The sequence below is a fragment of the Podarcis tiliguerta genome (genome assembly GCF_965153285.1).
Source record: "Podarcis tiliguerta genome assembly, chromosome: 11".
NCBI classification, from domain to species: Eukaryota; Metazoa; Chordata; class Lepidosauria; order Squamata; family Lacertidae; genus Podarcis; species Podarcis tiliguerta.
The window spans coordinates 18,917,676-18,944,406 of record NC_139544.1 but is presented as its reverse complement, the minus strand read 5'-3'; the positions used below and the strand labels follow the sequence as shown (position 1 = coordinate 18,944,406).

The following is a 26,731-nucleotide window of genomic DNA, read 5'->3' as shown; positions in this document are numbered from 1 at the left end:
TCCAAATGTAGCTGGTTGGATGTGCTGCATAACACAAAATAGCTGCTACATCTAAAAGAGTGCGGCAGGGGGGAATCATAGGAACACGTAATAGTGCTGGCCTGCCCCCCAGTCAATGGGAAAAAGGCACCCACGCCAGCCACCACCATTCTTGCTCACAGAAACAAGCTGTTTACATCTTTCCTCTGTTCAAAACAGAAGGAGGAGTTGGTGTCCAGTTGTGTAACCCAGCAAAAAGTCGGCATGTTTAAGGGGAGATGGGTTGTTCTATGTTGCAGAGGCCAAGCCAGTGGAAATAGGAAGTGAACAGAAAGAGCAAATCGCATCTCTCACATTGTGGATTTTTGAAGGGGTATTTACTGAGACCTTTAACAGGCCCTGGTGGAAGTACAGTTGTACCTTGGATCCCGAATGCCTTGCAAGTTGAACGTTTTGGTTCCCGAACACCGCAAACCCGGAAGTGAGCGTTCCGGTTTGCGAATGTTCTTTGGAACCCAAAATCCTTACAGGGCTTCTGCGGCTTCTGATTGCCGGAAGTTCCGGCAGCCAATCAGAAGCCGTTCTTTGGTTTCCGAATGTTTTGGAAATTGAACAGATTTCCGGAATGGATTCTGTTTGACTTCCAAGGTCCGACTGTACTGGCAGGCACTGGAGCCCACAGACAGCATTGGGAACCTCTATAATTAATATGTGAGGGTTCACATTAACAAGTGCAATGCATACGAATGGTTAGGAGGCACTGTGTTGACTTCAAGAATAAGGGACTTCCCCAAAAGTGAGGTTGAAGGGTCATGTTAGCATTTTGTGACGGTTGTATTTTTGCTTGGAATGAAGCTGTGGAAAGACTTATTTTTGTGTGTGTGTGGTTTCAAAACCATTTCCCTTCTGTATTTCCAGAATCAGTCAGCATGCTGAATGATGTGTTAAGTCAAATAGAATCCCAAGATGTCTCCCCCAATCCCACAAGCCACAGTGCATCAAGATCCTCTACGGGCTTTGACCCTGTAAGTAAAAATGCTTCTGCAAGGTACTTGGCTTGAAGATATTCCGTTGCCTGGAGCCAGGAAAAGCTACTGTGACACATGAATCGGAAGATGCAGTGTACTGTCTCAAAAGGTCAATTTTAAAATGTGAGCTGGAGAAGGCGGTGCTTTCCCCCACACTGTTCCCTTGTACACTATTCCATAGTGTAAAGTAACATTTATGAGAACTGATTAGACTAGAGAATTTGCTACTTCTTCTCCGAAGAATCCAAACACTCTAGTTCTGCAGGTTTGCTAGTCAGGTGTAATTTCTCCAGGCATTGGTTTGTAGGGCAGAGTAACATCTCTTTCAGAAAGTTAAAAATAAATGATCCCTCTGTTTCGTTTTGTACCGCAGCTGCTAAAATCTAGCATCACATTTCTCTTTAAGTGTGTGTGTGTGAAGCAAACATGCATTTTGAGAAGCTTGGCATAATTTGTGGACAAAGATATGTGCTGCCTTAAGGTTATTTGTCCCTAATGGGCTGCTGTCTCACTGGGGAAAGGAGAAGGCTGTAGCTCAGCGTATCTGCTTTACATGCAGAAGATCGCAGGTTTGATTCCCAGCATCTCTGGGTAGGACCAGGTATGTCTTGTATCTGAAACCTTGGAGTGCTACTGAGAGTCAAGTGTAGACAGTAGCAAGCTTGAAGGAGCAATGATCTGCATTGGTACAGTGGTACCTTGGGTTACATATGCTTCAGGTTATATACACTTCAGGTTACACACTCCGCTAACCCAGAAATATTACCTCAGGTTAAGGACTTTGCTTCAGGATGAGAACAGAAATCGTGCTCCAGCAGCGTGGCGGCAGCGGGAGGCCCCATTAGCTAAAGTGGTGCCTGAGGTTAAGAACAGTTTCAGGTTAAGAACGGACCTCTGGAACAAATTAAGTTCTTAACTCGAGGTACCACTGTATAAGGCAGCTTCCAATTTTTCTCCACAAAATATGACCATGGGGGGAAGTAGAGTTTTGGATTTCCGGGCTAGCCACCGGCTCGAGAGCAGCTTCTCTGAGTTCAGGGAAGGCTTGAATGGAGTAAAAGCGGGGTAGCGAAGGCAATGTCCCCCCCACAAAAAACCACCTCAAGGTAGCATGGTGACAAAGACAAGCCACAGCTGTGTTCTCTGCTGCTCCTTGCAGCTCCTTGCAGCCCTCCAGCTGTTTTGGGATTGCTATTCCCATCATCCCTGACTACTGGTCCTATTAGCTAGGGATAGAATAGAATCATAGAATCATAGAATCATAGAGTTGGAAGAGACCATAAGGGCCATCGAGTCCAACCCCCTGCCAAGCAGGAAACACCATCAGAGCACTCCTGACATATGGTTGTCAAGCCTCTGCTTAAAGACCTCCAAAGAAGGAGACTCCACCACACTCCTTGGCAGCAAATGATGATGGGATGATGGGAGTTGGATGATGGGAGTTGTAGTCCCAAAACAGCTGGAGGGCAAAGTTTGGCCATGCCTGCCTTAGATGGAGTTGAAGGACCCTGTTTCAGGCAAGTGGAATGGCACCGAGTTTTGAAATATCCTAGTTTTGCGATACCCTGGAGCCGTAGTAGTTTAGACGTAGAACAGTTGTCCTAAAAGAGAATCGGTACAAAATATTTAACTGGCACCCGGAAGGGATTATCTCTTCTCAATTTCCCATCACCATTTTAAAGATAACTATGAATGAGTTTCTGCGCTCTTGACTGGTATTCAGGTTGAGTATGTGTCCCTATATGATATATACAAGAAAGGAGGAGCCAGTGTGGTGCAGTGGTTAAGAGTGGTAGACTCGTAATCTGGGGAACCGGGTTCGCGTCTCTGCTCCTCCACATGCAGCTGCTGGGTGACCTTGGGCCAGTCACACTTCTCTGAAGTCTCTCAGCCCCACTCACCTCACAGAGTGTTTGTTGTGGGGGAGGAAGGGAAAGGAGAATGTTAGCTGCTTTGAGACACCTTCGGGTAGTGATAAAGCGGGATATCAAATCCAAACTCTTCTAGATACATTTTCTCACACATCCTTTACCTTTTCCCAACTTTTGATATCTGTGGTGTGAAGACTTTCCTCTTTCGGCTGACCTATTAATGGATGAAATCAAATTTAGTACGTTTGTATGAGATTTTCACTCTGCATGGGATTGAGTAAGATTTTTTCCCCTTCCTATTTATATTTCAGCCATACATGTGAACCCATAAAAGTTATTAGACTGTAAAACAAATGAGCATCTTATAAATTGGAAGCAGCGATGGGCGTCATGTGGCACTCCTAGATGTTGGTGGATGTTCAGCTCCCAACAGACCCAACCAGCATGGCCAGGGGTCAAAGATTGCGTGTCGAGGTCCCCAATCCACCCCCCAAATAACTCACAACAGACACGTAATTTTTGTTTAAGATTTTTGGCATGATTTTCGCCACAACTTTATTCAAATACAAACCGTGAGTGGTTGTTTAGGCATTGGTTAAGACTATCTGTCCCCCCGCCTGGGGACAGAACTGACTTCTGGGCACCATCGAAAGACAGTGCGGGGGAATGCAAGTCAGGGAGGAATTGGAGCTGAGACACAGACCCTCAACTCTCACCCGCCTGCTCCCCGAAGGCTTGCCGGCCCTAGTCCCATTCCAGGAATGGACGAAAAGATGGCAAGCCCCAGGATTCCTTTAACGGAATTCCCTTTCTGCAGCAACCATGGAGGGGCAGGCACAGCCTATCCTGACCCCTCCTCCACCAGATTTATAACCAATGCCTAACCACAACCTTACAAGTTGTGACGATTTGCTACGCAGTAGGCAAAAACCACCCAGCCAGCCAATTTGCCAGGTGGAAAAATTCCTACCAGGCCCCTGCTCAAAGGCAGACGACTCCATGACAGGCATAGCAAGGTCAACGCAACAACCCCTTACTCTAGGGCGGGTGATCCGTTGCATGCAGCAAAAGAGAAACTACAAGGCTGCGTGCAGAGTATTTAAACCTTTTTACCCCTCCCACCAAAATTGCAACGTAACCCCAGCAACCCAGTGAACCAATCACTGCCCCAGGCCATCTTTAGAGACCCTGCCTGGTAACAGAGGGGTGGCTCAGCAGACCCCACCGCAACACGTGCTCTCCCTGAAGGAGAACACGCTTTATGGGAACTGTTGTTCCACCACATCTGGAATGGCTACAGATTCCATTTCTGGTTAATACACACTTGTGTCTATTTTATTTTATTTTTACCATTCATATGGCCTGAGAGAAAATCCAATGTCTTCACCTTTTATAACAGCTTTCTCTCTTTGCCTTGAGGTGCTTCTCATTCACCAAAGACTACTTGTTAATCACTCTGAGCTTGCTTTTGGTAGGAACGGAAGATCTAAATTAATAATACTAATGTGTTTTCAATACCCACAGTCTCAGAGCATTGGCCAGAAGCTGCCTACAATGTCTTATGAGTACAGCCATTTGCAGCCCATCTTGTATGCACTTGGCGTGGGCATGTCAACAAAGGATCCGGACCACCTGAAATTCCTGTTTGAAGGAAGCGAAGAGTTTTGCTGTCTTCCAAGCTTTGGAGTTATACCAGCTCAGGCCTCTATGCTCGATGGTGGATTGTCTAGCGTTCCAGGACTTAATATTGATTTTACTAAGGTGAGTGTGAGCCACAACAATTGAATTGATTTTATGTATCAAACTGTTAGCAAATGAAACAGCATGCATAGCAGATGCAGATTTAGCAACGGAGGGGGGAAAATTTTGGATACGTGAAAATCTAATGCATTAATCATCAGTAGTAAACATGGAGTCAATATAGCTTGGCTTTGAAATGAAGCAGTCTGCTTTGCCCTCATTTGCTGTTGCCCCAGATGATACATTCCATTAAAACTTTGGACAGTGATGAAAACTAGAGCCTAGCAAGCCCAACCGACTGCAACACATGGCAAATTCCAAATGCGAGTGGTAAAGAAATACCGTATTTTTCGCTCTATTGGACACACCGGACCATAGGAGGGGGAGAATAGGGAAATATTTTTTTTCTTGTTCTCCCCCTCAAAAACATGGTGCGTTCAAGAGGAGGCCTTGCCGCTGCCCCCCGAGCTTGTGGGGCTGGTGGTGGGGGGAAGCGCTGCTTTCTCCCATCGCCAGCCTCAAAGATCTCTGAAGCCTTTGGAGCGCAGCTGTACTCCAAAGGCTTGAGGCTTCGGGGACATCCTTTGTAGCCTCCGCAGGGCGGCGGGGTGCCTTCACCCCACCGCCCTGCGGAGGCTTTGCGCAGCCATCCCAAAGCTGGAACAGCGAGACGGAGGGCTGTGCAGCGCCCCGTCTCGCTGTTTTGGCTTCGGGGACAGCAGGCTGCTCTCCGCAGGCCTTCGGAGCCCAGCGGGAACTCCCGCCGGGCTCCGCAGGCTTGCGGAGAGCTGCCCAAAGCCCGGGGTGCACAGCGCCGTGCTCCCCGGCCTTCTGGCTGCAGGCAGCTGTCTGCAAGCCTGCGGAGCCTGGCGGGAACTCCCACCGGGCTCCGCAGGCTTGCGGATAGCTTCCTGAAGCCTGGAACGCGAGAGGGGTCAGTGCGCACCGACTCCTCTCGCTCTCCAGGCTTCAGCGAAACCCTGCATTCGCCCCATAGGACGCACACACTTTCCCCCTTCATTTTTGGAGGGGGAAAACTGTGTCCTATAGAGTGAAAAATATGGTACTCATTACCTCCTCAATATCTCAACATTACAATGTCAGTCACGATACAAAGGAGAAACAAAGAAACTGAAAATAATGTGCTATGCATTTCACGTGCATCAGGGAAAGGAACCTATCATCTTTCCAGATTTTTCTGGGCTACATTTCCCCTCACAATTGGCCAGTCTGAATGGGGCTGAAAGGGTGTGTGACTCTAGCAGTATCTGGAGGGAGTGGGTGGTGCTGTGGTCTAAACCACCAAGCCTCTTGGGCTTGCCGATCAGAAGGTCGTCAGTTCGAATCTCCACGATGGGCTGAGCTCCTGTTGCTCTGTCCCAGCTCCTGCCAACCTAGCAGTTTGAAAGCATGCCAGTGCAAGTAGATAAATAGGTACTGCTGTGGCGGGAAGGTAAATGGCGCTTCCTTGCACTCTGGCACTCGTCATGGTCTTCTGTTGCACCAAAGCTGTCCGTGGACAAACGCTGGCTCCCTCGGCCTGAAAGCGAGATGCGCACCGCAACCCCATAGTCAAGTTTGACTGGACTTAACCATCCAGGGCTCCTTTATCTGGAAAGCCACAAATTCTTCACCGTTAACTTGCATCAAGTTTCTCCTATGACCCATGAGAGGCCTGGGGAAAGCATCCAAAGACTTCAAACCTCCTTCTTTAATAGTTAAAGGGCAAAGATAATGTTAATAATGAGGTGAGATTCCACCCCCCTCCATAAAGAATACCTAAGGTGTTACCTGTTTAACAAAATGGAAACAAAGTGTGAATTAGACAAAGAATTACTCTTTAAACAGAAAAAGGTGAGGGGTGGCGGCTATGTATCTGATAGTTTATCCACCTCAGACTGAAAATTTACAAGCCCATAAAACATATGATAACTATTATCCCTCTTAATAAGGGACGCGGGTGGCGCTGTGGGTTAAAGCCTCAGCGCCTCGGGCTTGCCAATCGAAAGGTCGGCGGTTCGAATCCCCGCGGCGGGGTGCGCTCCCGTTGTTCGGTCCCAGCGCCTGCCAACCTAGCAGTTCGAAAGCACCTCCGGGTGCAAGTAGATAAATAGGGACCGCTTACTAGCGGGAAGGTAAACGGCGTTTCCGTGTGCGGCTCTGGCTCGCCAGAGCAGCGTTGTCACGCTGGCCACGTGACCCGGAAGTGTCTTCGGACAGCGCTGGCCCCCGGCCTCTTTGAGTGAGATGGGCGCACAACCCTAGAGTCTGTCAAGACTGGCCCGTACGGGCAGGGGTACCTTTACCTTTACCTATCCCTCTTAATGGGTAAAGTGCAGACCTTTTTGAGGAAAAGCAACTTAAGTGTCTGTGCTTTGTTTCATGTTTCCAGATCAAATAATAGACTGTCTTTACCCAAGGGTCTAATAATATATAATATAATATAATATAATATAATATAATATAATATAATATAATATAATATAATATAATATAATATAATATAATATAATATAATATAATATAATATAATAATATAATATAATATAATATAATATAATATAATATAATATAATATAATAAATATAATATAATATAATATAATATAATATAATATAATATAATATAATATAATATAATTAATATATAAAATAATGCTACATATAAATGATGATAAAATAATGATATATTAGAAATAAAATAATGATACATTGCGTTGTCATGTGTTAACGCAGTAAAAAAAAAATAAGTAAACATACTTAATCTCTTTATATCGTTTTAAAAACTGCAGCAGTATAGACTGCGGTTTTCTGACAGCAGTGCAAATGATGCAAATTTCTGTCTTATTATAGGTGTTACATGGTGAGCAATATTTGGAGCTGTATAAACCTCTGCCAACATCAGGTAAGACTTCAGCAACCCTAATTAATTTGTGTGTGTTTGTATGCGTGTGTGTGTGTGTGTATATATATATATATATATATGCAGGTTTTGGTGTCCTCGGGTGTCTTCCCGTGTAAAAGTTGGGGTGTCTAGGCGACGTTTCGACGAGGTCTCACTCGTCATCTTCAGGCTGGTGCTTTCGGCTTCTTGTTACTGGAACAGAGCAGGATCTCAGTGTTTGAGTTCCTATAAATACTGTTGAGGAGGAACTCAAACACTGAGATCCTGCTCTGTTCCAGTAACAAGAAGCCGAAAGCACCAGCCTGAAGATGACGAGTGAGACCTCGTCGAAACGTCGCCTAGACACCCCAACTTTTACACGGGAAGACACCCGAGGACACCAAAACCTGCATTCCTGTACCCGTGAAAATCTACGAAAGCATATATATATATATATATATAAAATCACATATATGGTGCATCACTCTGTTGGTGTTTCTACCAAGAGTAATTAGTATTATTCTTCATGATCTTTGTACAGTTTCTCTACCTGCAAAAAACAGCCTTCAGCCCATTCTTTATCCAGGGAACTGATTCTCATATCCTCTCCCTTCAAGGGGAGGTTTTTATTGTATTATGCATGTGTCATGGGCCAAGGCTCTGTTCTCACCTTCCAGCTCAATTCTCACTATTTAGTATGTTCTACAATATACTTGATCCAAAATTCAAATCATGCCATGCTATTCTTGGGTGTGTGTGTGGATTTTATATTGCAAACTTTAGCTATTGATTTTCTTGGGAGGCCTGTAAGTATTTCTGTATTACTTCTGTGTCATTTCTTTTTCTTCTTTTCGATTTTAGGAAAACTAACTTCGGAGGCCACTATTGCTGACATCCTAGATAAAGGCTCAGGAGCGCTTATTCTCTTGGATGGTAACTCTCCTACTATGTGTTAAGAGCAAATGGGCAGAGAAATGAGTCTTTAAAATGGAATGAACCTTCCTAGCGGTGCCTTGAAGCCATCTTGGAGGAAGGCTTTGTAACAGCTACTGGAATCTTGTCTTGCCCTGAGGGCAATTTCAATATTATCTGGGTTTGCCACGCATCTAAAGACATAACATATGTGAACTGGCCTTGATATTTTGCCAGCCTAGTTTTAAACCCCCAAAAGTGGTTAGTGTGTTTGTTTGTGCATGTTCTGGAATGCATTAGAGTGGTACCTCGGGTTAAGTACTTAAGTCGTTCCGGAGGTCCGTACTTAAGCTGAAACTGTTCTTAACCTGAATCCACCGCTTTAGCTAATGGGGTCTCCTGCTGCTGCCGCACCACCGGAGCACGATTTCTGTTCTCATCCTGAAGCAAAGTTCTTAACCCGAGGTACTGTTTCTGGGTTAGCGGAGTCTGTAACCTGAAGTGTATGTAACCTGAAGCGTATGTAACCCGAGGTACCACTGTATAGGTTTAGGATATAAGAGTTTTGGTTTTTTTTCCAGTGAAGATTTCGTGTGGCCTACCCCTCCCCACAGCCAATCTCATATTTATTGTTTTTACTCTGTATTCATAAAGCTCGTATTTTATTTCACATATTCTTATGCCTCTCTTTAGTAGAGATTTCTAACGCAGCTTGTCATGTGAAATAGCAGAATTCCAGAAAATAGAGGAGCGTGGGTGAAGATAATCTCAAGACAAGTGCAACAAGGCATATAACCAGCTTATATTAAATGACAAAAGCCCAGGCAAATGAAATTGTCTGTGTATGGGCCCAAACGTAACTTCAGAAGGTAGGGGGACATGGAGGAAGACCCCTTAGAAAATGACCGCAAGGTTCAGGTGGCGTCATGCGGTTAATAAACTTGGGTCAGGGCAGTGAAAAGGAGGGACATTTCAGTAGTTTTTAGACAGAAGCAGGGCTTTTTTCCAGCCAGAACTCAGTTCCGGCACCTCTCAGGTGGGCGCCATTGCCATTCTAAGCGAACGAGGGAGGTGTCCATGGTGAGTTCTGGCGCCTCTTTTTCTAGAAAAGCACTGGGCAGAAGGAATAGAGTAAAAGAACTATGTAGCCCATCTCACCAGTTCCCTGAAAATTTAAGTCAAAAGTTCTCCGCTGATTTCTTAGTTTCGCTCAACACTATGTTAGTTTTTACTTTAGCATGCTGTAATCAGAGCCGCAGCTAATACCCTGCAGTTATGTCATTATGGGTTGTATTTTAAGAAAGGAAGGTATGTTGTTTGCAATTAAACTAAAATTGTTTTTTTTTTTTTGGCCCGATCTTGTCTAGTCAACACATACTCTGGAAAGGACCTTTTGTGCTATAACCAGTTCTCCGTCTTTGTTGTCGGAGCTGGCGGTTTTGGCGGGAAACGCTCATCTGAGAAAACCAAGGTAATAGGAGCTTTAAGTTGGGCAGCATGGGTAATTTGTGAACGAATTCAAAATGTATTTTGAACCAGGGTTAGACAGCCTAAAGCCAGAGCCTTCCAAATTGTGTGTCGCGACACATTAGTGTGTCGGCTGCAGTGCGTAGGTGTGTCGTGCAAATGCTCCCCACGACCCTCCCGGGGCTGGAAAGGGATTAGTTTAACTTCCAGTTTGCTAGTAAAACTGAATTACTGTGTTGTGAAATGTTGCATGTCTAAAAAGTTTGTCACCAGTATGAAAAGTTTGGCCGAAGGCCTGGAATATGAATCCAGATCTCTCAGGAGGGATTATCAAGAGTGTGTGGGATTGTGCATGGAAACCACTGGTCCCAACTCTATAGGGCTGAGGTGTCCGGCCCCCTCCATATCTGTGTGGAGAGGGTCAGGCACTCATAAAGTTGAGGGGCTGGAGGAGACCAAGTGTGGCACAGCTTCAGTGGTCAGCTTCTTCTGGGCGAGAGAGAGAGGAGGAGCCACTGGCCATTGAAGCTGTTCCTTGCTGAGCTCCTCATGATGATGTGACGTCACACGTGCATGATGTCACACACATGGAATGCACGATTTGCACATGACATCACGCTCACCCCTGCTGGACACATGATGCCGTACGCGTGACATCTCTTCGGCTGCCCTCCGCCACTGATTTTTTTCCAGCTCAAGTCATGCCGTTTCAATAGCCATCTCCTGCCCTTTTCCTAAAAGCTTCTGAGGCAAGGGTGACCTTTGCATGCCTGGAGGACTGGCAGCTCTCATGATTAAGTCCTCATGATTAATTAAAAAAAAACAATATTGATACTTATTCAGAGAGATACAAAAATACATGCCCCTTACAAAATATATTTTTATATTTGAAACATATATGTTTCATATATACATAAACTGATATGAAACAACCACAAGAAAAAGAATAAAGACAGAAAGGAGAAAAGACAAGGAAAGGGGAAACCTAGAGAAAGAGAGGAAAGAAAGAGAAAAAAAGATTAGAAAAAGATAAAGAAGAATAAAAGGAATTCCAGCTCTCTGTTCTCCAGCTAAATATAGTATTCACTCCTTAAGATCCAAACATCCTATCTTCTATAAACCAGTATTTTTCAGTCTTCAAATCTAACTATGACAAGTTCGTTTTTTCTTTCACGCAAAAAGTCCATGAGAAATTTCCAATCCTTAGTAAATGTCAGTAATTAGACATGTTAACTTCTCTGCCGTCTCAGCCAAGTCCAATAGTTTTATCAACCATTCTTCTATAGTGGGCGAGGTTGTATCTTTCCACCTTTGTGCATGCAGCAAAAGACAAGAGAAGTTCTCAAGCATCTTTGAGAGTGACCATTTCCACGAAGGAACATACAATTGGCCTAACAGCCATTGAAAACTGTATTCCCTATGCTGCTTGGCTTTAAAAAGTACTCCGTTTGAACATCTGGGCTTGCAGTACTAGTCTCAGCGGTTTTGGCTGGTGGTGCCTGGCTCCTTTAGAAAGACGAGTCTCAAAACTGAGTAACGTACAAAACAACCAGACATAAAATGTCACTAAGAACAGGGGCAGAGTGCTTATTTATCTTTATTTCCAGGTCACGGTGAACCCACCCAACAGACCACCAGATGCTACTGCCATGGATCTCACTACAGGAGATCAGGTAAATAGTTTACTTCCTGCCAAATATATATATATTTAAATATTCCTGTGAAGTTGGAGGTGTGGTATGGAGTCTTGTATTTAACAAGTCACCTGGTCGCCATAGGTCATAGGGATTTCAGGCAGGCAGGCAGGCAGGCAAGCAGGCTGATGGAAGAATGGAAATCACTTTGCTGCTGCTCCTTTAGTTCAGTTGGTTTCTGTTCTAGCTTTTCCCTTCCAGACATGTATATTATGAAACAACTGCACAGTCTACTTTCTTTCCTTTTTCCTATTCTTTGCAGAGTAACTGAGTTACTGCGTTCGCTTCCATAAATCTTTGAGTAAAAAGGAAGTGTTGACAGAAGATCAAAACCAAGCCCAAAAGCATTTAAATTGTTAACAGTTTGTGGAGAGATGAATCAATTAATTTCAGCTCTACAGGGGGACTTTCTACGTGACTATGGAGTTTAAAGGATCATCTCATTACTCTTTCCTGCCAATTATCAGATTGATGTTTTAAATCAATGAAGAAAGAATTGCTCTGCCAAGGGATCAATCGCACTATTGAAATATGTGTTCTGTGACCCATGTCCCGACTGATACGTTTTTTCTTGTTAGCCCTTTCCCAAAATGTATATTAAGAAACATTTTTTGTAGAGACCAATGGAGAAAACCCTCAAGTGGTGATTTACAGGTTGTTGTTTTTTTTAAAAAAAAATACAGTGAAGAAACTATCACTATCTGGCAGCCTGAGTACAGAAGGAAATACTGTGTCATTGTAATACATGTCTTCTGCGCTATTCTGTGTTTCTCCTAGGGAATAGGTTTGAGCTTAATAGAGCTTTAATTAACTTCAGTAAATGACTTTCTTTGCAACTTGCAGTTTTTGTGCTGGTTGTAACAAATAGTGACAAATTGGGATTTTCATGAATATCATTTCAATCTTAACTTGTTACCTTTGTTCCTTTTCATTCCTGATTTTAATACTTCAGGACTTTGTTCTGCTTATTACTGCAATCAGACCTAAGAGGCCTTAACTGGCAAAATCTCTCTCTCTCTCTTTATGTTTAGAAATTAACTATAGTTAAGCAGCATCCTGTGAATGTATGGGAATATGCATAGTCTCACTAAAGTTGTGGTTGAGTCTAGTTTTTTTAAAAAAGAGGATTTTAAATATTGATCACAGCTTTTCCTTAATATTCGCTCTAAACCACACCCAAGATTCTGTAAAGTGCAGAATTTACGCCAGCATTGCTGGCTGCCTCGGACATGCTTTCACCTCTTTTGATTCTTTTGCTACCTCAAATGCCCTTTCGTGGGGTTTTGGAGTTACACAAGAGGACTGGCCTTAATTCACAACGCTGCTTCTTGTTAATCTAGCAGATAATCTTGTGTGGGGAATTAATCCCATATTGGGCAGAAGTAATTCTATCTCGGACACACTCAATAGAGTCCCTTGGCCTGCCGCTGATTGCCAGATGATGGAAAAACACAGCCTTGGGGGAATAGTTATTCCCTCGTTCTTTTCTCCTTCGTTGAAGGGATAGCCATCCAGCAATTCAGTTCATCTTTACCAGGCATAGGCAAACTCAGCCTTCCAGATGTTTTGGGACTACAACTCCCAGCATCCCTAGCTAACAGGACCAGTGGTCAGGGATGATGGGAATTGTAGTCCCAAAACATCTGGAGGGCCAAATTTGCCTATGCCTGATTTTTACAGGTGCCTTGCTCTGCTTCGAGTCCCCACTACTACTAGTGACAAGGTCACATTTGTATGTGTGTGAGCTTATTAGTAGTCTCACTCACGTGCACACACACCACATTTTTGTTGTGTATAGGTGAAAATTCAGGAAGTCCCTTGTGCGTGAAGCTAGATAAATTTGCACATTTTTAGGCAACACATGTCCTTTTCAGAATGCACTGAAAAGTCAGGGTTCCCCCCCCCCCTTTCTCCCATTCTAAGCACTTCCAGATTTCGTATATGCAGATCTCTGATGTAGCATAGCAGCAAATTGCATAATCCTCAGCATATGTACTCGGAAGCAAGTTCCACCTTGCTTCAATGGGATTTAGTCCCTAGAAAGTGTGTTTGAGATTTCAGTCCTAAGAATGTGAGGTTTGAGCCATGAAGCCCCTGCCCCACATCCACCCCAATCAGTTATTTTTACCTCAACAACTTTTTCAAGGCCCAGTAGGGACTGCAGAGAAAATGTGTGTGAAGCTCTCTGTAGAAGTAGAATTCCTCCTCAGGAATGTAGAAATGAAACCCCGAACACAGTTTTATTACTTTACTCTCTCAGTCAATAAAAACCTGATATTGCGGGCTGCTTTGAGTCTATTTAATAGTCATTTTCTAATACGGGGGCCAGCCCTTAAAATATGTTATCAGGGTAGCTCACAATAAAGTATTGTATGTTGTGGAACAACTGCTGCAATAAAATAAGCTAAAAACCGAAATTCACTAAAAGCAGCCGCTTGGATAGCAAATCAGTGTTTTGCTATCAGTGTTTTAAAGCTCAACAAAAGTTTTAAAAGCTGAAAGCCTGTTAAGAAAACAACAACCAATACTTTCACTTGGCACCAGAAAGAAATTGGAGTGAGCGGGTAGGCAAGCCGCTGAAAAAGTCCTTTCTCCAGTATTTTAGGTACAGTCTTTAGGTATCAGAACCTTTTTCTGGGTTTCATTGCTAAGGATTCAGAGTATGAACAAATACCTGTCTGGGCACAGCTGGTGCTTCAGGTAACCTGGTCCTAAGCTGCAAAGGTCTTTAAATGGAAAAGCATTTTGAAATTATTTATTTTTTTCCTATTTTTTAAAATCAATTTTCCAAGTTTAGAACAAATACAACACAACACAACACAAAAAACTAAACATAAAAAAGAAAAACAAACAAACAGATAAAATTTAGTCCAATCAGAATCCAAATTAATTTCCATTATTAAGTGACTTCCTCGAATCCTTCCCAACTGATTTTCATTAAGTCTCATTTTAGCAATTTTCCAATATTCAATTTCTAATATAATTAACTAGTTCAAATTACCAACTTCCTTTCTTTTCATCATAATCTCAATCCATAGTATTATACAATTCAACATACTTTAATCCTAAACCAATTTAATACTTGCAAGTATTTCCACATATTATATTATAATATTTAGCTAGATATTCCTTAAATTTCTTCTGACCTTCTTGATATTTCTCCTCTTTCTGATCGCGGATTCTTCCAGTAAGGTCGGCCATCTCCAAAAAGTCCAACATCTTCATCTGCCAATCTTCCACTGTTGGTATTTCTTGTGATTTCCAATTTTTGGCTAACAAAATTCTCGCTGCAGTTGTGGCATACAAAAACAGTCTAACGTCTTTTTTGGGCAATTCCATTCCTATTATCCCAAGTAGAAAGGCTTCTGGTTTCTTAATAAATGTATATTTCAACATTTTTCCCAATTCATTATATATTTTCCCCCAGAAGTCTTTCACTTTTCACTTTTGGACACATCCACCACATATGGTAAAAGGTGCCTTCTTTTTCTTTACATTTCCAACATAAATTATCACTCTTATGATAGATCTTTGCTAATTTTACTGGGGTTAAGTACCATCTATACATCATTTTCATAATATCTTCCTTTAACACCGCACATGCAGTAAACCTAACCCCTTTCTTTCACAACCTTTCCCAATCTTCCATCATTATATTATGACCAAAAACTCTTGCTCAATCTATCATCACAGATTTCACTTGTTCATCCTTTGTATGCCACTCCAACAATAAATTATACATCCTAGACAAATTTTTGACGTTAATATCTAACAACTCCGTTTCCAATTTGGTTTTTTCCTTTGCAAAACCATTTTTCTTATCCAACTTAAATAAATCATAGAATCATAGAGTTGGAAGAGACCACAAGGGCCATCGAGTCCAACCCCTTGCCAAGCAGGAAACACCACCAGAGCACTCCTGACATATGTTTGTCAAGCCTCTGCTTAAAGACCTCCAAAGAAGGAGACTCCACCACACTCCTTGGCAGCAAATTCCACTGTCGAACAGCTCTTACTGTCAGGAAGTTCTTCCTAATGTTTAGGTGGAAACTTCTTTCTTGTAGTTTAGATCCATTGCTCCGTGTCCGCTTCTCTGGAGCAGCAGAAAACAACCTTTTATATATTTGAACATGGCTATCATATCACCCCTTAACCTCCTCTTCTCCAGGCTGAACATGCCCAGCTCCCTTAGCCGTTCCTCATAAGGCATCGTTTCCAGGCCTTTGACCATTTTGGTTGCCCTCCTCTGGACACGTTCCAGTTTGTCAGTGTCCTTCATTAATCTGGTAATATTGAAGCCAATCCACTTTGTCTTTAACTTGATCAAAAAAGCATTTGGAATTTAGCCTGGAAAGCTCTGTTTTGGTTCTACAGCAGGGATAGCCAGCAGGGGCGCTTCTTTTGTAGATAACAAGTCCCTCCAGCCCCAGCCATTATGATCTTTGGCCAGGGATGGTAGGAGCTGTACTCTTGAACAACTGGAAGGCGCTGCTTTGATTCCCCCTGTTGTGCAGCAATTGCATGCGTTTATTGTTCTTGATATTATTATTATTATTTGAATTTATACACCGCCCTATACCCAGAGGGCTCAGGGCAGTTCACAGAACAAAATCAAAACATAAACCCACAAAATATATAATCAAAATAAAAACAACAACCCACTAACACCCCCCCCCCCAAAAAAAACCCCACCACATTTTAAAAGGGCATTGGATGTCAATCAAATCAACCAAAGGCCTGGTTAAAAAGGAATGTTTTTGCCTGGCACCTAAAGGTGTATAATGAAGGTGTCAGGCGAACTTCCCTGGGGAGAGCATTCCACAGACGGGGAGCCACTGCAGAGAAGGCCTCGTTCTCGTGTTGCCACCCTCCTTGAAGAGGTGGCACACAAAGAAGGGTCTCAGAAGATGATCTCAGGGTCCGCATAGGTTCATATGGAAAGAGGTATTGCGATCTTGATAAAGGAGGAGATGGGTGATAGAAGTATACATAGTGTGTAGAAAATGATCAGAAAGAGGGTTTTCTCCCTCTCTCATAGTACTAGAATCCCGGGGCCATCTAATGAGGTAATAATAATAATAATAATTTTGATCAGGCATCGCTCTTTATGCTGTGAAGTTATTATTTTGATTTTGAATCCTGAAATCTTACTTTCTTAAAATTATTTGGTGTATTTGTTAACAAAACTATTTGTTTCTGAGAAACACTTTCCTGATATGTAGCAGTCCCCACCTTCCCACTTCCTTGCAGTCCTCCATTTCAACATCCATGATGCACAATAGCCATGATTAGAGGGGAACTTGCGACTGACAATCCCATTAAACAGCTATGCCTTTACACCTATTAGTATCGGCTTTTGTGACAGCACTAGAGTTACTAGCACCAATAGAAGCCGAAAGAAAAAAAAGGGGGGGGGATGCCTCTGGTTAGTACTTGGCAGTGTGTAGAAATGCACAATTAATCCAATTTAGAACATTGTAAACGATATCACGGCCAAAAATTTAAATGCATGCTTAACTCGAAGCAATGATTGTTAATCTCACCCTCGTTGATAATTTAACCCAAGTGTTGGATTACTTTGCTGCTTCTCTTTTGTATTGCTACTCCGAATCGAGAGATAAAGCTTATTTTGATGGCATGGTTTCAAGTGCTTGCCTTGGCAGAACGTAGTGGGACAGAATGAACCACTTTGAATTTATCTGAATGGGAATAGCAGATGCAGCAATCACTCAGGCCTGGAATATACAGATCATAAATACAAAGGTTTTGCTCGCGTATGGAATCGTGCACAGTTGGTTTCTGGAATAAATCTTAGACCAAGAGTGTTCATTTCATCCCAGGGCAGTGGAACTTGCCGCCAGACGGCCGCTTCTTGCAGCCCAAGGTAAAGTGAGATATCTTGGGCAGGAACATCTTGCAGCTCGCTCCAATTCTTGTGTTAACTCTGTTTGTGAAGGAGTTGATGCTGGCATGGGAAGGAGCTGCAAGTTGGGTTCCTCCTGTGTATTACGGGCCTTCTCTCATTACCTTGCAACGCAGGTTAGGTGCAAAACAGCTTCCATGCCTACACTTGCAGGCTGATTATGACAACTGAGAGCTGTTCTGTGCACTGGGCAAAATGAATTGTTTGATGGAGGTGGCAGAGTTTTACACTGTACCACTTTAGCCTGCCAGTTTGGGGATGGGTGGATTGCACTTTTCACTTCTCTTCCTGTATATTGTAAACGAGCCTATCAGAAAGAAAATAAAGCTTTCACATAGCATTCTCCCTGGTGTGCTAATTTGACCACATGCTGAAGCCTTGTTTTGCAGGAAAGCATTCACTCTGAACTGCTTCTTTATACTGTCAGGTATCTACCAAAGATGGGACGCGGTGGCGCTGTGGGTTAAACCACACAGCCTAGGACTTGTTGATCAGAAGGTTGCCGTTTCGAATTCCCGCAACGGGATGAGCTCCTGTTGCTCTGTCCCTGCTCCTGCCAATCTAGCAGTTCGAAAGCACGTCAAAGTGCAAGTAGATAAATAGATACCGCTCCAGCGGGAAGGTAAACGGCGTTTCCGTGCGCTGCTCTGGTTTGCCAGAAGCGGCTTAGTCATGCTGGCCACATGACCCGGAAGCTGTACGCTGGCTCCCTTGGCCAATAAAGCAAGATGAGCGCCACAACCCCAGAGTCGGCCATGACTGGACCTAATGGTCAGGGGTCCCTTTACCTTTACCTTTATATACCAAAGATGTATCATTTTAGGCTCCTATGAATCTCTTGCCTATCTGCTGTTGGTCACCATTGCCCTCTCCCTTCTATTTACATGCTGACAGTGGTAAAGATTATAAACTCCTTGGAGCTAGCCTTTTTTTTCATTGTTAGTCCATTTATTTGCTTGCTTTTTTGCCACCCATCTGACCAGGTTGCCCCAGTCAATCCGGGCGGCTTTCAACAAACTAAAACATCAAATGCAGTAAAACATCAAACTTTAAAAACTTCCTTGCCTTCAGATATCTTCTAAAGGTCAGATAGTTGTTTATTCCCTTGACATCTGATGGGAGGGTGTTCCACAAGGTGGGTGCAACTACTGAGAAGGCCCTCTGCCAGGTTTCCTGTAACTTCACTTCTCACAGTGAGAGAACCGTCAGAAGGCCCTCGGAGCTGGACCTCAGTGTCTGGGCTGAACTATTGTGTCATATACACTGGTGGTACTATATTGGACCCCTTACAGATTGACAGCTTTCAGGAAAATGCCACAAAGATAAAATTCACATATCCACCCCCCCTTCAAGTTCTAGTCCCAGATCAAATTGACACACAATCTCTTCTTTTTTTTGCCAAAAGTTAAAAATGCAATTCTTTTAATTGGGTCCTTTGCTCCTAAGTATCTGTGTTTTATTACCAAAGTATTGCATGCTTTTCCAGAGAAAAATTATTTTCAGTATGGAGATATATTGTATTGGAACACCTGCTGTTGTGACAGACCCCACCCTACCCATTCATAAAACAGTATGTGATTGTATAACAAGACTGCTGTTTCCCTTAGTTTTGCCAGTGACCTTTATTGTTGACAGCAGGCAAGACTGAAAAATTGATGCCGACAGGTTGAATATTGCCTTTCCTCTTTTGATCTGGCAGAACTCCTAAATTGTTAGGAAATAAAACTTGACAATTTGTGTTATTAATTGGCGAGCAATCCAACCATATTATGACCAACTTCAGTCTAATGCTGCTAATCAATTGACTTTTGTTATGGTCTAAAGACGGATCGGTTTTTATATGCTAATTGAAATAATGCCATCGTTGGAGCAGTGCGGAAGTCAGAGCTTTTTGAATCTCTGCCTTTGCAAAGTCTTGTATTTTTTTTAAAGACTATTTACTTGTTGAATTAAGACACAGTTCAGAAGATTTCATTTCCCCATATGGCATCATTGGCATAGCGATAATAAAGAAGAAGTAACCAGTTGGGATATTGTTAAGTCTAGGAGATTTACTAAATGCCTGTTGCCCTGGTAGGAGTTCTGTCCATGTGAAACAGCTGTTCTGTGCCTGCATCCTCACACTGGCTCCATCTCAAGAGGCAAGTGTGCATTAGCAGTCCATCCACCCTCCAAATGCAGAAGTTGCTATTTATATGCTTCTGTGGTGGGCAAACTAAATCTGGACTCATAAACAGACAGGGTATGCAAATTGAGACCCACCACACTGCATTCATAAGCCAGAGTCAGGTCACACCAGCACAGAACCTATGAGTCCTCCATCGCTCTGTTCCTGTGAACCCATTTCAAATGCTGTTGTCTCTGTCATGGCGCATGTCATTAATTGTACATCAACATGTTCTGCATGAGCGTTTCTAGATTTGCTTCCTAGCACAGGTAGGAGCAACACAACAGACACAATCTCATCTTTTCTGGTTGTTTATACCAGGGATGGTGAACCTGTGGCCTGCCTGAAGTTGTTGGGCAACGGCTCACATAATCCCTGACAATTGTTCATGCTGGCTGGAGCTGCTGTGAAGTGGAGCTCAACAACTTCCAGAGCCATGGTTCCCAATGTGGGGCACATGCCCCACAGGGGGGCAATTTGAGAATGAGTTATTAACAGTTAGTGGCCTTTTAGGCTTCCTCCATGTGAATAGGACTTCCCTTTTTGAATAATAAGAATTATATGTCACCGGCGGGGGCTGGGGGGAGCATCAGGATATTAGAGATGCTTAGGTGGAGCATGGCTCAAAAAAGGTTGGGAAACCACTGTTCTAGAGGGCCACACGTTCCCATCCTTGCTATTAATAAACAAACAGAGAGGGACAGGGTTACTTGTGGAATGTCCCCGAATGATCGACCTTGAACCATGTTCTAACAGCCTCACTGACTTGATCCTTTCGAGTCAGTATAACCTTGTAGTGTGGGTGTCTATGGATGTTAAAACTGTCTGTACAGTGGTACCTCGGCTTAAGAACTTACAGTGGTACCTCAGGTTACATACGCATCAGGTTACATACTCCGCTTACCCAGAAATAGTGCCTCAGTTTAAGAACTTTGCTTCAGGATAAGAACAGAAATTGGGCTCCCGCGGTGCGGCAGCAGCAGGAGGCCCCATTATCTAAAGTGGTGCTTCAGGTTAAGAACGGACCTCCGGAACGAATTAAGTACTTAACCTGAGGTGCCACTGTAATTAGTTCTGGAGGTCCGTTCTTAACCCGAAACTGTTCTTAACCTGAGACACCACTTTAGCTAATGGGGGCTGCCGCCGCCACGCAATTTCTGTTCTCATCCTGAAGCAAAGTTCTTAACCCGAGGTACTATTTCTGGGTTAGCGGAGTCTGTAACCTGAAGCGTCTGTAACCTGAAGCGTCTGTAACCTGAGGTACCACTGTAGTTTAGACAGCTTGGTTTTATCTGCCCATTCGACCCCAGAGTCACAACTTCCAGAAAGTAGGAGTGATTCTGAAAAAGTCAGAAATGATGTGCTCGTAGCTCTCTTTAAACTTTGCAGCAACGAAAAGCATTTGTACTACGGTAAAGAAATCCCATGCATAAACTTGAGTTTTGTTCAGTCACACGTGTAATCAGGTAGTGTATGGGAAAGCGTACAGTCTGCATACAGACTACGGGCTGCCCAAAGGATCAGTCTGAGGAGTGAAAAGCAATAAGAAGTGACGTGAATGAATCTTTGAAAGCTGAAGGTTCCTGTGAAAGTAACAAATACTGAAACTCTGTGGCTCTTGGCTATATTTAAAATATCTCCCTTGATTTTGAAGAAGTGTCTTTAAATATGACTTCGGTGCAACCATAAAGCTGTACACACACACACACACACACACACACGAATTCTGTCCTATGTACAACAGCAAACTCTCATTTTCTTGGGTGCTAATCCTTATGTAACCCAAAAAGGGCGCAATCCACACCTGCAAGAGATGACAGCAAGTGTGCAGAGCCCTAATGTTTGCAGAACTAATAAAAACATTTTCAGACAAAAAAAAGGTGATCTGAGCATGCTCAGTAGGCTGACTCTTTGAAGGGGAGCCTGCGGGAACGGGGAACGAAATGGCTGGCTGGAAACCCTGAGCAGCAACATTTTGTTGCAGACCTCACCTAAAAACAGAGCTCTGAATTCAGTTCTTTATTTAAGATGAACCCAAATGGCATGTCTTGTATTATTGGATTACTAGTAGTTCTGAATCATTTGCTTCAAAATGAAGGTTGTGTTTCTCCCCCCACTGCCCTTCTGCCTTGGCACATTCAGGTGGGCATTTATTCGGGCACTGCAGTATGGAGAAGTTATGGGGAATGGTAATTATATCTTGTCTGCAGCCTGTTCTGTCTACTGGGTCGAGGAACGCAGCTGTCCTGAGCTCATTATGTTTTATTATGGTGTCTTATGACAGACATCTCCTATCTGTTGTTTTGCTTGCTGCAATTCATTGTGAGGTTCTTTGGATATTAATTGATGCTGGCCATAACATTTCTTGAACATTTCTAGGCAGTATGGAAAGAATATCAATTGTTCGGCATATAAATAAGTAAATTGTGCTCCTGGCAAAAAAAAAAAAAGTTGCCGCTGTTTTCAGTTGTTTAATAATTCCTAATATTTATTATTTTTTTATCCATAGGCTGCTTTGTATCGCCTGAGTGGAGATTGGAATCCTTTACACATTGAACCTGGTTTTGCGGCCCTTGGAGGTAAGTTTGAAGGAAGCTCTCTTTTGCTTTATTTTATTGACAGGAATCACAAATGCCTTTTCAGCTTTTTCAGCAATATTCTTTTTTTTTTTTTAAATGCATTTAAGGTTTGAGAATTGACAACTGCTATCCTGAAATAAAAAATTAACCAAATGTTGAATTTTCAGCTGGTAACTGGTATTTTTGAAGTATAGGTGGCTTTCCCATAATTTTGAGTTCTAAACCAATTAATTTTCCAGGTGGCAGGACTGCAAATTGTAGTTATCTTTTCCTGCCTTTCATTTAGCTTACCTCGGAACCTTGCTCCCATGAGGAATATATAAACCAAAATTCAGAGAGCTACTCTTAGGCATTGAGTGTGCCTGCTGCATTTTTATTTTTTTAGCGTTTTATTTGAATAGCAATGACACATCAGAAACAGTTTAGGGGGTGTTCACACATTACATTCAACAAGTATGCAATCTGTGTACAAAACAGTTGAGCTGCAAACCTGTACAAGTATTCACATCTAACGTTCAAAAAGTAAAGAATCTTTGTTCATGTGTACTCAAGAACTGAGCTGTACAAATCAGCAAGCACGCACTCTTTCACATGTACATGGGTGAAGGCAGCTTTTATCAGTGTCACACGTGAACAAAGCTTTTCAAATGGGATTTTCTATAAAGTATGGCAAGAAATAGAAGTCCAAAGTCTGCTTGAGTATACTGAAATATCCTGTGTGGCAGAAATTGACCCCTCTGTGCCTTGTCTGTCCACTATATGGAGAGTTGCCAATATAGCACACTTAATTACAATGAATGTAAACATAAAACTAACTATGTGCTGGCAGGCTGTACGTTCTTGGTTTCTTGCGGTAGATCTTTTTCATACTTCTGTTGAAATTTCCTATCGATTTTTTTTTTTTTTTTAAAGTATGGCAGTGCTCACAGAGAAGGCTGTAAGAATGTTTCAGATTTATAGGAGCCGGTATCATGTTTTGATAATTCAAAACAATAAAGCATCTTGTGGCCTGTTAAAAACAAAACTAAAATGTAATGAATTGATGAGGTGGACTGTGGTCCGTGAAAACTGATGCCAAAATAGATTTGTTAGTTTTAAAGGGGCCACAAGATGCACTGCTGCTTTTACTACACTTCTGGAAAAGGATTTAATTTGAAAGCAATTGTATATGGTTCCCTCACTTTGCTATATATAGGTGCACACAGATTGAGCAAAAGGTTAATTCTTCCCAGCTATTTGTGACCCATCATTATGGGTACCTCAGATTCCATTCTATCCATATTTGTTCTTTTCCCTCTTTTCTTTGCTTGCACACCTCCCTTTATCTGAAGATCACATTTGTATTCCACCTCAATGTTGTAAAAGCACCAAATGCAGCTGTTCATGATAAACAAAACATATAACCCAATCCAATAACAAAACTAAACAAATTTTGAAAACCGACTAAAACAGCAGAAATAGCAACGCTAATGAAATCAACCATCAAGCACCTAAAACATTGGGGAATTCAACATCTTACTCAGTTCCATAAATGCTGCAAAACTTGAGCCATTCTGGACTTACTGGGAACAATGTTCCATTAATGGGAAGTCACTAGACACTCACTGTCTGTCTGTCTGTCTGTCTGTCTCACTCACTCTCACTCTCTCACACAGATAGGCTGCCATATAGCTACAGTGGTACCTCGAGTTACGAACTTAATTTGTTCCAGAAGTCTGTTCTTAAGTTGAAACTGTTCTTAACCTGAGGTACCACTTTAGCTAATGGGCCTCCTGCTGCCGCCGTGCTGCCGCCGTGCGATTTCTGTTCTCATCCTGGGGCAAAGTTCTTAACCCAAAGTACTACTTCTGGGTTAGCGGAGTTTGTAACCCAAGGTGTTTGTAACCCTAGGTACCACTGTACTCTACAAAGATGATGATAATAATAATAATTTATACCCCGCCCATCTGGCTTGGTTTCCCCAGCCACTCTGAGCAGCTCCCAACAGAATATTAAAAACACGATAAAACATCAAACATTAAAAACTTCCCGATACAGGGCTGCCTTCAGATGTCTTCTGAAAGTCAGATAGTTGTATTTCCTTGACATCTGGTGGGAGGGCCTTCCACAGGGCTGGCACCACTACTGAAAAGGCCCTCTGCCTGGTTCCCTGTAACCTCAATTCTCACAGTGAGGGAACCGCCAGAAGGCCCTCGGAGCCGAACTTCAGTGTCTGGGCTGAACAATGGCGGTAGAGACGCTCCTTCAGGTATACTGAGCTGAGGCTGTATATATGGGGAAATCAAGGAAAAGATCTTACAAGCTGATCTTAAGGAAGAGGCAAACGTCAGATGCTAAGAGCAAAATCATCATTTTTGCATTGTATCTAGAATCAAACCGTGAGCCAGTGAATATCTTTACTCCCTAGCCAAATAGCCCCTTCTTAATAATCGGTTTGCCTTTTTAAAAAAAATGAGGTGAAGTGTCTCCAGGCTTTATAAAGGTTATAAGAGGATACGATACTGCGGACATTTTATCTGAGCATCTCTGCTTATCCCATTTTTGGTTAACATCCTCTTCAGGTGTAACTGGCTTGGAGAGGCCACAGGAGTAGAACGGGACATTGGAGCAGCCACAAATTTAGCCTCGCCTTCAAAGTTGTGCAAATTCTTCCACTCCCTTGCAAGGTGAAGATGAAGTTCTGCAGTGGCCTTTTCTATCTGGAGGCAACTGAGAGCCCTGGAATATTGGGGTTTCCTCATCATGAGAGTGGCTGATAGAGTCATGTGACCTCTGGGGCAAGCCCTCCCATAATGCACCTCTATTGCCTCTCCAACTAGGGACGCGGGTGGCGCTGTGGGTAAAAGCCTCAGCGCCTAGGGCTTGCCGATCGAAAGGTCGGCGGTTCGAATCCCCGCGGCGGGGTGCGCTCCCGTTGTTCGGTCCCAGCACCTGCCAACCTAGCAGTTCGAAAGCACTCTTAAGTGCAAGTAGATAAATAGGGACCGCTTACTAGTGGGAAGGTAAACGGCGTTTCCGTGTGCGGCTCTGGCTCGCCAGAGCAGCTTTGTCACGCTGGCCACGTGACCTGGAAGTGTCTCTGGACAGCGCTGGCCCCCGGCCTCTTGAGTGAGATGGGCGCACAACCCTAGAGTCTGTCAAGACTGGCCCGTACGGGCAGGGGTACCTTTACCTTTTTATTGCCTCTCCAAACCACTAATTCCTGAAAAGTCCTTTAGCAGAGTATGAGTTAAATGCTGATGATCCTTGGAGCGCATTTCTAAATGTAGACATGTTGTGTAAGAAATGCAACACTTTATTTGTATTCTCTTAATAGGATTTCAGAAGCCCATATTGCATGGACTTTGTTCTTTCGGATTTGCTGCCAGGCATGTTTTGAAACACTTCGCAAATAACGATGTGACCAAGTTCAAGGCAATTAAGGTCTGTTAATGCTTCTCCTGGGATATTTTGTGTTCATTGCGAGATGAAGACAAGATTTCTTAATTGCACTTAAGATGCAGACATAAAATACGATTCGTTGTGTCACGTTGACACTTGATTTGATGTTACCTCACGTGTTTTACATACACTGTACTTTTTTGTTTGCTATTAATGTACGTTATAAACGCCTCAATTATACTTTCCTTTTTCTTGTTCTATTTATCTGCAGTAAGTATTTGTCATTTTTCAGCCACAAAGTTTTCGAAGCAATTTACATAATACAACGCAATTTGCGTAGTGGCTTACAAACATATTTTAGAGAGGTTGTTTACAGTTCCATTGGGGCAGGCTTGCATTTGTTGATGCTGCCCTTAAAATAAAGGGAATAGGCTCCTGCAGTTCTTTCCACAGTCTTAATGGTCTTTAGAGGATGGAGTTTGTCAACTTTGGTGGCAGTGCTTAAGCTGAGTAATCCAAACTGCATCTTTCCACAAGCAAACACATAAAGTGAATGTGAGGGATAACAGCGAAAACAGCCATAGCAAAATGTTTTTAATATTTCATAGGATTCCTCCCCCATCCCTGTTAAAGCATGCCTATCTTTTCCTTGTGTTAGGTGCGGTTTGCAAAACCAGTTTACCCGGGACAAACTTTGCAAACAGAGATGTGGAAGGAAGGAAACAGGATTCATCTTCAGACCAAGGTCAGTAGGGTGAAACCAAGATTTGTGGCAGTTAAAACAAAACAGTACCCTAGAATGGATCTCTTCCTGTGCGCATAAATCCCATTCATTGAGTGGATCAAATTGTATGCAGCTAACATATAGTTCCCCCATCTCCCTGGAGAGAATCTGTAAAGATCCCATGACAAATAACCACACTTGTGTCTCTCCAGAGTGGTGCATGCTCTGGTTATCTCCTGCTTGGACTACTGCAATTCACTCTATGTGGGGCTACCTTTGAAGGTGACCTGGAAACTACAACTAATCCAGAATGTGGCAGCTAGACTGGGGACTGGGAGTGGCTGCTGAGACCATATAACACCGGTCCTGAAAGACCTACATTG

General features: G+C 43.0%; 1 protein-coding gene across 1 annotated transcript in view; it reads left to right on the top strand.

Moving 5' to 3' along the window:
• Positions 1-26,731, top strand: part of HSD17B4 (hydroxysteroid 17-beta dehydrogenase 4) — a 76,809-nt gene that overhangs the window by 33,608 nt on the left and 16,470 nt on the right. Inside the window, exons 12-20 of the mRNA XM_083403948.1 lie at positions 898-1,004; positions 4,403-4,639; positions 7,471-7,522; positions 8,363-8,434; positions 9,781-9,884; positions 11,488-11,553; positions 22,174-22,243; positions 25,560-25,666; positions 26,283-26,369. Coding sequence (XP_083260074.1) covers positions 898-1,004; positions 4,403-4,639; positions 7,471-7,522; positions 8,363-8,434; positions 9,781-9,884; positions 11,488-11,553; positions 22,174-22,243; positions 25,560-25,666; positions 26,283-26,369 — 902 coding nt within the window. The remainder of the gene's footprint in view (positions 1-897; positions 1,005-4,402; positions 4,640-7,470; positions 7,523-8,362; positions 8,435-9,780; positions 9,885-11,487; positions 11,554-22,173; positions 22,244-25,559; positions 25,667-26,282; positions 26,370-26,731) is intronic.